We start from the raw sequence: 13,283 nt of genomic DNA, 5'->3' as shown, positions 1-13,283 counted from the left end.
AACGTTGGTAACACTTAGGTTGATGTACGTCTACACGAAGTAACTCGGCGTCCACTGTACGCGCGAATATCGTCAGCTCAAGAACACCTCGTCAGATTCCATAGAGGCACACCGGATAGAAGCCCGTCCAGGCCGCGTCCGCGAGCGGTCCTTGAACGTTGTGAAGACTTCGAACCCCTGTACGACGGCGTCCAAAGTGATCGTGTACGCCTCGAAGTAGCTGACGTTGATCGCTTGCTCGGGGTGCAGTTTGGTCACCATTCCAAAACTGGAACAGCCTCCACCACGGAGCGCCCAGAAGAGATCCTGGTGCACGTACGGGCTGACGTGGATGACCGTGCCGTCCGCGGTGACAAGCTCGCAACTAAGGGCCTTGTCGACACCACGGCGATAGTAGTGTGAGTGGCCCGCGGGCCGCGCCAGCCGTTGTCAACCATTTGGTCGAAAAACGTGAGCTAAAACCACCGGCGTCACGACTCTCATGTCGTCTACATCGACCAAGCCACCTTATATTACCTGGCCAACCGCAGTGCCCAAGGGCATGCTGGTTCTCAAACCCGATACAAACGAATATCCCTGGTACCCATATCTGACGCAACCGTGGGAGGACAAACCGTCTATACCGCTCATGCTCTGATCGTGATGCTTGACTGCTAGGAGGAATGCGAGATTCGCAAGGCTTTCAAGCCCTTTCGCGAATTGCCTGTGGTGTTCGATCCTTGGGTCGAACCTATGAAGTATGACCCGCCGACATTTTGCTACGGCTGGCCTGTGGACCCAAAGATCACGAATGCCTTCGCCATCAAGGAGAATCTAGCCTGGTATTGGAAGGAAGACGGCATGGGTTCTACATGGAAGGACCAGACCCGGGTCTCTCCTAACGATCACGTCAACGACAACTGGACACGGGTGCAGGTGGAAACTTTTTTCCAGGAGGTGCTGACGCTCGAATATGTGTACGACTCATCGACACCCGGGAGCCGTCCAACATTGTTTTGGTCACTCCACTCGAATTACACGCCTCCTCACAAGCGTCTGTCGCAGAAGCAAATTGCGAAGCTGCAGGAGGACTTAGGATATCAGGATCCCCCTCAGTGGCATCTAGATGCTGATACGTAGTCGCTAGTATGTCTCGCGATTCCGTGTTCGCTGTCTGTCGAGCACTCGTGTTCGCACATAACGCAGTTATACTGTTCACAATAAAAGACAGTGTTGCCTCGAGTTGAACGTAACCGTTGATTGGCAAATGCTCCGGTCTAGCACGATTAGCAGGGAAAATTGGCAGTGAGCACGCGCGACGCAAAACTTCGCTTCAACTTGATTATCTCTCCGACATGCCGCACTGAACGCGCCCGCATAGGCCGAGTCGAGCCATTCCAGCTCGTATGGTCTCTGCATGACAATTGGACCCCATGGCATGACCGTTCCACCGATGACTTGATCGCCGAGCTGCAATATGAACTAGGTTCCGCAGAGCTGGCGAAGTATTATCTTTGTAGCAGTGTCTGAATCTTTCGTTGTGGCTTGTTCAAACACCCACTGCATTTGGGGTACCCTAATGGCCGTGAATAAATCAGAAGGCACGGTTGTCCTGCCACAAATCACAATAACCGAGAGAGGGCAGTGATGTCAGTAACAGAGCAGACCTTCAGAATCGGGCTCGAATCTTTGGGTGATCTACGAGCGGACAACCGTGACGACGCGGGAACAAGAATGACGCGGCACAAGGTGAACAAACAAAACACTCCCTTCGGAGGCCCTCACTAACCCTCCTTGCCATTCCCGGGTTCACGCTACACTCACTATGTCGCTCGTCTCAAATACTACGCCCACTGCACCAAGGGTTGTCGAGCCCGGTTTTGCCAAACCTGGCGAACCGATTCTCCAGCCTGACGACGTCAAGTATCCTTGGTACAAAGTGCTGGTTCTGCCGTGGTCCGAGAAGGGATATCGCGAAGTTGAGGTTCGTGACAAGTTGAAAAGAGAAAATCAAAGACGAAAACGTTCACGTTTATCCTGTCCGCTGAGTTTTCAGGACACCAAGAAGCTCATCGATACCTTCGAACCGCTCCTCGAACTCCCGCCGGAGTTTGACCCCTGGTCACAGCCCCTGAAGTATCCACCGCCGAAATTCTATTACGGATGGCCCGTCGATAGCGCGCTCACGCTGGAGTACGCTCGCCAGCTCGACCTAGTCTGCTATTGGGCAGGCACCGGCGCTGTGGAATGCAAGTCCCAAACCGAGGTCGAACCGGACGACCAAGTCAGCGACGAGTGGACCTTGTACGAGGTGGAGCAGTATCTCAAGCCCGTCGTTTCGCTCGTACAGTCGTACGGAGCGCGAAGCTACAAAGATCCTTATTTGCTGGTTTGGTCGCTGTACACCAACTGGACCTCGCCTGCCCGACGTCCAACGACAGAGCAAATCGCGGGGCTGCAGGAAGAACTTGGCTACGAGGAGGGACCGAGGTGGTTTCTGACTTGCGATGTATGATCGCTCCTTCGATGCTTCCAACGTTGTCGCTGGTCCCTTGCCTGCTTTTCCTGCGCGAATGAACGACTCTTGTACCATGTCATCATGCAACACATATGTAACCACCATTCTTAAAAGACATGATTGTTTCGTACTCTGTTCGAGGAGAACGTGTAAGCGGGGCGACAACGGGAGAAAATGATAAGTACGTAGGCAAGAACGCGGCGCGTCCTGCACGTTTTGCCAGATTCTTCGACCGTCACGCTTATACGCACTCGTCAATATCTCGACCTTCTTCACCCGTACCCATTAAGACCGCCATGACGAACGTCGAGCCCAGGGTCGTCTACCCTCATAGCCCGCGAACAGACGAGACCATCCTCCAACCTGACCTGAATCGGCACCCGTGGTACGAATTCGTGGTTCATCCGTGGTCAAACAGAGTGACTCGCAATCTAGAGGTAAGCCACGATCAAAGTAAAAGTAAAGTGAAAAAAAAAAGGCTCGCAAACTGGGGGGCCGTAGAGAACTCACCTCCCGAGACCAGGAAGAGAAGGTGGTAGAAGACACCTTTGACGCGTTCGACGAACTACCGCCCGAGTTCGATCCTTGGTCGGAACCCTTGAAGCGTGCCCCGCCCGAGTTCTTCCTCGGCTGGCCCCTGGATATGGCCCTCGTCCGCGCATATGCCCTCAAGAACGACATGGCGTATTTCAAAAACAGGTACAACGCGGCGGGCGTTAGGATTTCTGGGGGCTACATGCAGGCGCACGAGGTCACGTCGGAGGACGTGCTCAACAAGATCTCGACCTTGACGGAGATCCAGCTGCACCTCCTGCCGAGGGTGAAGATCGAGGAAGCGTACGGCGTGCCGAACGTCGAGGGCCGGTTCGGCGGGCTGTGGTCGCTCTGCTCGAACTGGACGCACCCGGATCGGCGTCCGTCGGAGGAGGAAATCGCCCAGCTACAGGAAGAGCTGGGATATAAGGACAAGCCGAAGTGGCATATGACAACCTTTGCTTGATGCACTGGCCCCCTCGCGCACGCCGCCCGATAATCGAGCAGCATAGTCAGATATATTCTGGTGCCTTATGTACGAAACGCTTGTTACGTTCGTCGATGGGAAGACAACTCGTATTGCCAACCCTACGCAAACACACCTTTCCTCCGGGACTTGAGCGCAACGTAGAAAACAAGGTCAATTGAGAGATTGGCGATAAACTAGCTTGGCTCTCTGTCATGTCCTCGTCGAGCTGCGCACTGGAACGAGATGCGAGAACAAATCATTTTCAATTTCCCGTTCGAGTTGCAATACATTGAGCGTCCAAGCAACGCTGTCCTCGTTCCTTACACCCCATTCCGATCCTTTATGCTCCTCGAAGTTACGACCTAGCGTCCCGTCAGCGAACTATGACCACGCTCGCACACCCGCCGCGGACTCACCGGAACTTGCTAAACTGCGACTCGAGCGCGTCGCCGATCTTGTCCGCCGTGTTCGGGTCCTGTTTGCGCGGGAATCGATCAGCCAAACAAAAAAAAACAAATTGCGGTAGGGGGTCAGGTAAAAAAGGCAAAGGAGACGGAGAGGAGGAAACCACTGACGAGGTTGTAGCCGGCCTTCTGGGCGGCGAACGAGATACCCTTGTCGACCCAGTCCTGCTTGCCGCTGCTCTGGTTGTTGGAAGAGGTGTTGGATGCGCCGTAGGAGGATGTGTTGTTGTTGTTGTTGTTGTCGCTGCTGTTGTTGGACGCGCCGTACGACGACGTGTTGCTGTTGTTGTTGTTGTTGGACGACCCGTAAGAATCGTTGGTGTTGTTGGACGAGCCATACGAATCGTTGTTCGACGATCCGTACGAGTCGTTTTTGTTGTTGTTCGACGAGCCGTACGAGTCGTTGTTGTTGTTGTTCGACGAGCCGTACGAGTCGTTATTGTTGTTGTTCGATGAGCCGTACGAGTCGCTGTTGTTGTTGTTGTTCGACGATCCGTACGAGTCGTTGTTGTTGTTGTTGTTCGACGAGCCGTACGAGTTGCTGCTGCCGTCGCGGTCGCGGTTCGAGGACCCGTAGCTGTCGGCGTTCGACGAGCCGTACGAGTTGGAGCTCGAGTTGTTCAGGGCCTCGTCGTCGCGGAAGTCGCCGCCGCCCGTCGAGCCTTGGCCGTACCCTCCTCCTCCTCCGCCGCCGCCACCGCGTCCGCCGTAGGAGTCGTTGTTGTCGCCCCGGCCGCTGCCGTAGCTGTTGTCGTTGTCGTAGCCGCTCATGCTGATCGAGGTGGAGACGGGTGGTGGATGCGAGTCGTGGGGTGGATGGGTGGGTTGAAAGCACCGACGGATCGAGCCTATTTATGCATTTCAGGGCACCATACGCTGATGAGGAGGAAGAAGCGCGGCACATACCCATGGGCTCGTCCAGGGCGATATAGCGCGATCGACGTCATCCAAGGTTCAATCTCCGGATCTCGCCCTCAAAATGCCAATCTCCTTCCCTCCATACGTGTGTTATCGGAGTCGCAAGAGCGCGCGTCCCGGTGTGGCATCAACGCTAGAAGTGGAACGTGCGCACCGCATATCGAAGAGAAGGATAGAGCCTATGGCGGAATTGGCAGCGGGATACACCACCGGTCGGTGCAGGGATCCGAGAAAGATCGACGAGGAATCACGTCCACGAGGTTTTGAACTTTGAAGGTACCGCCCCGCCGGGAGTACGAGGCCTTCCGATCGCGGGATGCGATGCGAACGACCGAAAGAGATGGCGGCAGGCCCGGCCTACGTTGGGGGAACAGCATGTCCTGTTCTGATTCAGGGGGCGAACGGGGTCTGACGTCAGACACGTGAGTAACATACAGCCATCGTGAGTACAGCCCCAGCGTCCACCTCCGGCGCGAGCGATCAATCGCAATCTATCGTGTCAATTATTGGACGATGATCGACGAGGCGCGTTTGCAGACCAGCGTCGATCGCCTCGCCGGACAACGACCGCGAGGGAGAGCCGGTGAGCGATACATGCATATGCATCGCATGACCCGTCTCGCCAGCACATGGTAGACCGACGTGCACCACCTCAAACGAGTAGCACATAAGAACTTGTGAAGATGACGTCGTCGAGGTAATGGGTTGCGTGTAGTAGTAGCGCTACGATTTAAGTATCGCTGTTACGCGGTTCCATGTTCATCCGAAGCTTTTGCGAGCGACAAGGCTGTAAGCAGGACGCTGAGGATACAGCGGCGCCACAGCCTGAGCGAGACACCAAGGGTACGATATGTGATATGCATCCAAACTCATCGTGACCGTAAACGAACGATAGTGAACACAAAAGAAGTGATGCAAAGAGAGAGAGAGAGAGCTGCGTATCCAAAGGTCCGTAAGCTACTAAGCTGTCCTTTTATCAGTCAGATACCGTACTATGTTACCACCGACGGGGGGAGGCGCGCCAGCACCCCCCTCCCCTCCACCACACCACAGAGTCTATGCAACGCAACCCGAACAACGATCACCTCCGCGATTCGTAGTACGAATCGTACCCCTGCCCCTGGTGCTGCTGGTGCTGCTGCTGATACAACGGTGCCCCACTGCCGACACTACTCGGCCTCGGCGTCGCATACGGATCCTCGTCCCTATACGGCCCCCCCAAACTCGCCGTGCTCACGTTCCCCTGCAGCGGCACAAACGCGCTGCTATCGCTCGTCCTCAATCCCCCATACTTCCCGCTCATCCCCGGTCCCATCGGCACCGACGTCGGCGCCGCCGCCGACGACATCGCGTACGCCGGCGCCGAGGTCGCCGCGCGCGCCGCGCGCCGTCTCCGCGCGACGCAGATCCCGATGATCGCGCCGAGGACACCGACGGCGGCGACGCCCGCGACGATCCCGCCGATGATCGCGCCCGTGTGCGACCCCCCCTCGGTCGTGCCCGACCCGGACCCGGACCCGGACGACGTCGACGAGCCGGACGCGGTCCCCGACGCCGAGTCCAGCCGGACGCTCGCGGGCAGCACCGCCTGCGCCGCGGTCGGCTGCGCGCCGACGCTGCCCGAGCCGACGAGCACGCTCGTGCCGTTGCTCGGGATCCCGTTCACGGTCACGAACAGCAGCGCCGGGCCGGGCGTGAACAGGTTCGGGTTCGGCGGGACCTGCGCGACGTGGAGCGTGATCGAGCCGTCCGAGTTGACGGTGTAGGTGTTGTTGAGCTGCAGGTAGCGCTGGCCCATGTTCATCCCGTGCGTCGTCCAGCCCGGGCGGACGAGCGCGACGGTCGTGTTGTCCGCCGCGTCGTTCGCGGCGCCCGAGTAGGACGAGGCGGGGACGGTGATATCGAACGCGGCGCCGCCGTAGGAGAGCGTGGTGGGCATGCCGGACGGGGAAGGGCGCGTGGACGCGGCGAAGTAGGGCGGGTAGAAGATCTCGGCTTGGTAGGTCGTCGGGAAGACGGTGGAGGTGTTGACGTCGACGTTCGGGTTCGAGCCGGCGATGAGGACGGAGGCGTCGGGGAGGAGGAGCGCGGAGGAGTGGTACAGGCGCGGGATGTTGGACGTGTCGAATCCTTCGTTCGTCCACCGCGAGCCCTTGGGTGCGTCGGGGTCGTAGAGCGCGGGTGTGCCGACGGGGCCGGACGCGAGCGACATGCCGAAAGGCATCTCCGAGTAAGAGGTGGTGACGAGCGTCTGGGTAGAGTAGCCCGCGGTGCCGTTCACGCCGCCGTTGAAGACCATGAGTTTGCCGGTGGGGAGGATGATGAACTGGCCCATAGTCCTGCCCTCGATCATGTCGTCGTCCTGCTCGTAAGCGACGTCTGTGTTGAACGTTCCGTCGGCCTGCTCGGGCGTGATCCGCTGGCAGTCCTTAGACGCGGGGTAGTCCCAGGTGTCTATGAACGGCCAGGAGTAGTTGCCCCACGCGTAGTCGGGCATGTCCGAGCCGCCGCAAAAGATCACGGTCGGGGTGTAGTTGTTTGCGGGCGTGAGGGGGAGCATGGCGGTAGCGCCTGAGGCGGGGTACACGCGGATGACCTTGCCCGGCATGTCGGGCAGCGGCGTCTCTTGGTTCTGGTCGTAGTCCCATAGCACTGTATATGCACGTGAGTATATGCGTCCCGCTCGCGAAGGGAAGCAAGTACGCACCGGTAGAGAAGTTGGCCTGGACCAACATCTTGCCCGACGGCATCAGGAAAGAGTGCGGGTACGCGTTGAGACCGGAGGTGGCGACCATGAAATTCATCTGCTGTTCTTGACCCCTGCTCGGGAAGAACTCGTACGTAGGGTTCGCCGCGCCGCCCTCGAACGCGGGGTCGGTGTTGGGATAGTTCCGGTTGATGTACCCGCCGTTGACGAATCCACCGATGATCACGATCGAGCCGTCCGCGAGCGCCTCGGCGGTCGAGTACCATCGCTGGCTCTGCATGCTCAACACGTTTGGGTCATCGTACCAGCCACAGCTCGCGTTCCCGTTCAGCACGGTCTGATCGGCGTTGATCGTCGCGGAGGAGCAGGGGTTCAGTATCCGGATCGACTTGGTGCCGTCGACGTCCATGTAGGTGTCGTCCCACGCGCCCGAGCCGGCGTTGTTCCGGAGGGAGCCGATGTTGCCGCCGGGCCCGATGGCGCCGTTGCCGCCAAAGGTGACGAAGGAGCCGTTGGGGAGGTGCATGCCCGAGGAGCAGAAGGCGTTGGTGGTGACGTCCATCGCGGTCGCTTTGCGGGAGGCGATGTCGTAGATGGAGGCCCAGGCGGGGTGGCCGTTGATCTGCGCAGCGTTGCCCTCGACTTTGTCGAGGATGTAGACCTTCTCGTCATTCCCGAGGAACATCTATAATTTCAAAAGGGAGGAGGGTTCGTGAGTATATATGCGCGATTTCGCAAGGCTTAATGATATGACGCACCATCATGGCGCTGACGAGGGTGTTGCCGCCGTCAGCGAAGGTACCTGCTAGCGAGGACGCGGCTGATGCCGGTGTTGTAGATGAGGCCAGCCATGCGGCCAGCAATGAAAGGGTCGGTAGCATGGGTCGTCGTATGGGTCGAGCGCGTCGTCAATCAGGAAAAGTTGTTGTGATGCAAGGTGCCGAGCGAGATATTATGGATTGCGGGGTGTAGCGTAGGCTGTCCTGGAGATGGTCGGGGGAAGGGGAAGAAGAGGGGAGTGGGAAGGAAAGGATGGGAGAGAGGTGAAAAGGGAGCGTGTTGTTGTGAACGAGCGTCGTCTTGGGTGGTGATCACCGCGTGCGGGACGTTGGCCTCTGGCGTTATATAAAAAGGTGGCAACTGTCTCCCCCGCGCGCCTACACGCGAGCCGAGGACCCCAGAACTCGGCATCGACGGTCTTATTTTTGCCTCCGCGTCTGCCGCGCCGTTTTGCTCAATGGATCTTCCGAGCCGGCTGTCTCTATTCGCATCGTTCTCCAAGTATATACAACGTGTCGTCGCTCGTGTGTCTCAGTGCTTTTTAGCTTGCAATAATGAATCGAACATCGAATGGTAGCGCACGACGCGGCGCCGTCGCTTCAGCTAGCAGGCCCCGGGGTCCGCCGGGCGGGCTGGCCGACAAAGGCCAAATCCAGCCGTGTCTCGACGACTCTCCCCACCGCCGCCGAGCCCGCAATCGTCCCCGCTTCTCCGTTACCGGGCTCAGCGAGAACGACGGTGCGTCGTGGTGGCACGACTCCAAGCCTTCAAGTAGTGCCTTTGCAATGACCATTCCTTATCAACCGCCAGCTGAACGAAATCGACCGGCGCTTTCATTGGCGTGTATAGCTTTTGGCAGATCGTCGTGCAACGTTACCTTCCCCATCTGTCGCTTTGTCTCCCGCCTCTGTTACACTTGCAGGCGATTGATCTCGTCAGTAGACGATAAATGATGTGTCCCTCGGTCGACCACCAGTACCCGTTAGCCGTGGATATAGCCTCGAACAAAGCTCTCGGTAGTATGCGAACGAGAGAGATCGTATGATCCCGACTGCTCTACCAATCCCCGATGCGTGCCACATTTGTTATCCGCCACGGTTCCTCCAGGCCAACAGGACTCATATCCCCCTGAGGCCAGGCCAAGATAAACTCTGGCATGGGTCGCGCGAGGAGGGACTACGACGTGGTCCAGAATCTCGCAAACGTTGCGTGCACGGCTTGAGGAACGTTGGGTGGCTCATCACGGCGAGCTCTCTGAATCTCAGAGTGGATGAGATTCTCGATCGGCTTCGATGGACGAGCGGCGCAGAGAGGGCATCATGTCGAAGGCTGTCACTGGTTTTTTTGCGGAGGAGAATGAAAACTCAGAACAACCACTGAGATGATACACGGACGATTCGAAGACAGCGCAGGGGATCCAGGGGCAAAAGACCCCAGGAAGTTTACTAGAGCATCAACGAGGGCGTATCGGTGACTTTAATCGAGGTTTCAATCTGTTGGAAGGTCGTTTGTATCTCGATTTCGATACTATTATAGTCCTCGCTGAACGATTGGAAGTTGTGTGTGAGCTGAAAAACGTTTTGACAGACAGCTGCGACTGGCCGAAGTGGTATACGCTAAGTTCTGTTCCTTCTGAAACAGGTTATTTGCGTGATGCAGTACTCTGTACGGTCGTTGCTTGAGCTTTCGGAGGGTGTGCGACGACAGTGGTCCACGCCCAAGCTTTACGCCTCGCGATGAGCTCGTGCATGAGTGAGCTGGCACGTGGTATGTATATATGCGCGCCTCGGCGAATCCTGGCTCAAAATCTCCATCCGTCACTCTCTGGCTTGCCATACGCACCGAACCTCTCTCAGGCTACGAGAGTTGTGTGTCTCCAGCTTCGCTGAAGTGGTCTGATGATAACTACGTCTTCGTGAGCACCGATCAACTAGTATACGATCCGTACTTGTCATTTTCCCTTTGATCACCCAGGCTACACTCGATCCATACTAAGATTGACGGAATGGACCGTATCGATGAACAGATTCAGGAAGTCCTCGAATAGATGCGGTCTCTAGCCGCCAGCTTCGCAGCTACCTCTAGAAGTGCTCGCAACCATTTTCCGCCTTTGTATCCCCCCAGCCTCGACTCGCGATCCCGGCTTCCCATCAAGTCATACCTTCTCCCAAGTTTGCCGAAGTTGGCGAGCGCTGGCGTTGGCGACGGCTGGCCTTTGGACGTCAGTTCCTCGGACCACTCTGCAGCTCACCGAGCTATTCGTTTCCAGGTCCAAGAACGCGCCCCTTGATTACTACTACGTTGAACCTGACGAGGATAGTTCAGACAATGCTGCGCTCAGGATCGCGATGTGTGGTCTCAGTCGCATGCGTAACCCCTGCATCTGCGCGCGGGGGTGGCGGGTCTTTCCTTGACCACTAGATACCTCTCAAATCCCGCGCCATCACTCGTCGAGTGTCACATAGATGTAAAGCGCACGCTGCAAATTCCGCATAATTTCCTCGGCTTCAACGCTCCTCGTCTGAGCAGCCTCGCCATCTCGCACGCCTCGTTCAAGTGGTCAACGATGCACTGCCCCTCGCTAGTATGAAACTTGACAAAATTGGAATTCTGGCGGATGCCCTGGAAGTCTTTTCCTTCCGGCAACGAGTTGGTCCTAGCGCTTCGCCTAATGCCCTCTTCATTGGCCTGGCTCAGCTCCTCGAATCCCGAGCTCCGTATCCGCCACGGAAGATTTGCGACAGGTCGCATCCCTGGAGAATTTTACGTACCTTGGATTGGCCGGTTACGGTCCTCGCGTCATATGCCCTCGAGCATCTCAAGGTGCCTAAAACTGCGTCCTTGGTATTCGAGCTATACAGCCTTGAAGCGACGTGGAACGCAAGGCCGTTGGTCACGTTTCTCGAAAACCAGCATACCCCCCGAGTCGGCGGACCCACTGTGAGGCGACTGGAGTATGAGACTGTGTTAACGCATGTGCACGAGCTCTGCGTGTACTGGGAATTCCAGGCAACCACCCACGAGACCCCCGTCCTTACGCATCACCTCGAGAACAGCGACGCGACCTTGTTTGACGCTTTAACCTGCTTCGTCTTAATGACCTCGAGTCCCTCGCCTTCAGCCTCGACCATATGGAATATGACCTGGAGGTCCTGGAGACCATCCTTGACCAGCGCGAGAAGGTCACCGATCTTACGCTCAGAGGCTATGCACCGACCTACGCCATTTTGCCCCTCCTCAGTCCCCTGTCAGACAGCCCAGTCACGCTACCACAGCTCCGGCGAATATTCCTGGACATGCATGATCACGAAGTACCCGATGAAGATGAAGTCGGCTTCTTGGAAGAATTGATGGCCGAGCGCGCGTTGGAACTCGTCATCCAAAACGCCTCAAGCGTGGATCACACCGCGCTGGCCCTCCACCATTGGAAACGTCCGAATTGCAGAGTCGACAGATACGCCCAAGTGACGGGTACTTGTGTCCTTAGGAGTATACCAAGAGTATACAGTATGCTCTTGAGGACAGAGGTCTGCGCATTCCGAAGGTCCCTTGAATGCAAGAGATGCAGGACAGAACGCAGCGCGACGGGACCGTATGTAATACGTCATGGAATACTGCAAATACAGCGCATACACGATGCGATGCCGGAGAGAATGATCCAATTCGCTGGCCTGCCCGAACGTACGCGGCGAGCGGCCATGTACGGTGAAAACCGTACGCTGTATCGTCCACGACTGGTGCATCGGTTGGCTGTGGCCACGGCTTCTTGACGTAATTTATATAAGCGGGCCAGCAACAGCACGTATGTTTACTCCAAGAAGTCTACGGACGAAGACAGTAGCAACGGTTTAACAGCGGCAGCAGAGGGACGGGAGATACGATAGGTGAGAGACAACCTACCGGAGGAACTACATACGTGATAATCCGCCCCATCAACCTGGCTCGTCTGGTACCCCTCGATAGCTGTTAACATCAAGTCGTCTGCAATCAACAAAGAAGTGTTACTCGCTGCGGAGGAAGGCTAGTAACATGATAGCCTGAAGCAATGTTTCTGTGGGGATTCTAGGCAGATTTCCTTGACCCGAAACCGGCTGTTTGGGTATATTCCTGTTCAATAACTTGAGACAGTGATCACTACGTGTATTGTAAACCACTATCTACCACACACGACACAGCTCCAAAGTGAGATACAGACACAGCAGACCGCAGAGCGGACAAAAACAAACAATGCCGCGGTGATCATCAGGACGAGGGAATAAAACCGATAACTAATTGTACAGTGGAACACATTTCTCTCACGTCAGAGGAGAGACCGATACAGGCAAGGGTACGGGTACATCACGAGAAGGTTACCTCATATTCGTGGCGGAAACTCGCGCATTGGACATTCGTGTATCTATAGCCTATACGCGCCGCATTTCCTCGACGGTGACGAACTCATTCCCCGATCCGCAGGTTTTTTGCCTGTAACAAGCACGGTCGCGCCGGCTGAGCGTTTATTGCTTTATCCATCCGGAAGCCAAACCTCTCTCGAAGGGAAGCATAGAAGTGTGCTCCGATTGGTACATCGTCGAAAAGAGAATGCGGGGGAGGTTGTGGCCGCGAAAGGGCCCACAGATCGGGATCGGGTAAAGTGGAGCATGGCGGCAGGGAGTTGTGAGCTGCCCCCCTGGAGGGGGCGGCCCAGGGTGCATTGGCGATGGCATCGATGGGCATCCCAGAGTAGGGGTCAAACGCCTCGGGCTCATGCTGCCGATCGGAAGCGGATTCGAACCATGCGCGAGGTTGCAGCGTAGGGACGGGAGAAGCGGGCGACGATACACCGAGCGGCCATCTGTATGGAATGCTCGCCTTGAGAGAGCGTGCGAGTTGCTTCCTCAAGTCGATCGCCGGGTGCCGAGGGCGAGCGGCCCA

At 56.9% G+C, this 13,283-nt stretch overlaps 5 protein-coding genes across 5 annotated transcripts; 3 read left to right on the top strand and 2 right to left on the bottom strand.

Annotated features, from left to right (window-relative positions):
• Positions 1-481: 481 nt before the first annotated feature.
• Positions 482-1,119, top strand: PUNSTDRAFT_116346 (uncharacterized protein; the record flags this gene model as incomplete). Its single annotated transcript, XM_007388026.1, has 2 exons — positions 482-547; positions 658-1,119. 2 exons carry the CDS (start codon positions 482-484, stop codon positions 1,117-1,119), a joined length of 528 nt encoding a protein of 175 aa, XP_007388088.1.
• A 685-nt stretch (positions 1,120-1,804) lies between these two features.
• PUNSTDRAFT_138338 (uncharacterized protein) lies at positions 1,805-2,494 on the top strand (the record flags this gene model as incomplete). Its single annotated transcript, XM_007388025.1, has 2 exons — positions 1,805-1,963; positions 2,036-2,494. The coding sequence occupies 2 exons, from the start codon at positions 1,805-1,807 to the stop codon at positions 2,492-2,494; spliced, it is 618 nt and encodes a 205-aa protein (XP_007388087.1).
• A 299-nt stretch (positions 2,495-2,793) lies between these two features.
• PUNSTDRAFT_138337 (uncharacterized protein) lies at positions 2,794-3,497 on the top strand (the record flags this gene model as incomplete). The annotated part of the gene is made up of 2 exons (XM_007388024.1): positions 2,794-2,934; positions 3,021-3,497. 2 exons carry the CDS (start codon positions 2,794-2,796, stop codon positions 3,495-3,497), a joined length of 618 nt encoding a protein of 205 aa, XP_007388086.1.
• Positions 3,498-3,912: 415 nt separating this feature from the next.
• On the bottom strand, positions 3,913-4,874 carry PUNSTDRAFT_116345 (uncharacterized protein; the record flags this gene model as incomplete). Its single annotated transcript, XM_007388023.1, has 3 exons — positions 3,913-3,975; positions 4,076-4,812; positions 4,871-4,874. The coding sequence occupies 3 exons, from the start codon at positions 4,872-4,874 to the stop codon at positions 3,913-3,915; spliced, it is 804 nt and encodes a 267-aa protein (XP_007388085.1).
• A 755-nt stretch (positions 4,875-5,629) lies between these two features.
• PUNSTDRAFT_122730 (DUF1929-domain-containing protein) lies at positions 5,630-8,642 on the bottom strand. Its single transcript, XM_007388022.1, has 3 exons — positions 8,348-8,642; positions 7,590-8,274; positions 5,630-7,534 (listed from the first exon to the last, which is right to left on the bottom strand). The coding sequence occupies exons 1-3, from the start codon at positions 8,468-8,470 to the stop codon at positions 5,964-5,966; spliced, it is 2,379 nt and encodes a 792-aa protein (XP_007388084.1). The 5' UTR covers positions 8,471-8,642; the 3' UTR covers positions 5,630-5,963.
• Positions 8,643-13,283: the final 4,641 nt, after the last annotated feature.

This window comes from Punctularia strigosozonata (assembly GCF_000264995.1).
Source record: "Punctularia strigosozonata HHB-11173 SS5 unplaced genomic scaffold PUNSTscaffold_16, whole genome shotgun sequence".
Taxonomy (NCBI): Eukaryota; Fungi; Basidiomycota; class Agaricomycetes; order Corticiales; family Punctulariaceae; genus Punctularia; species Punctularia strigosozonata.
The sequence above is the reverse complement of the archived record's forward strand: the minus strand, read 5'-3'. Positions and strand labels throughout refer to the sequence as shown.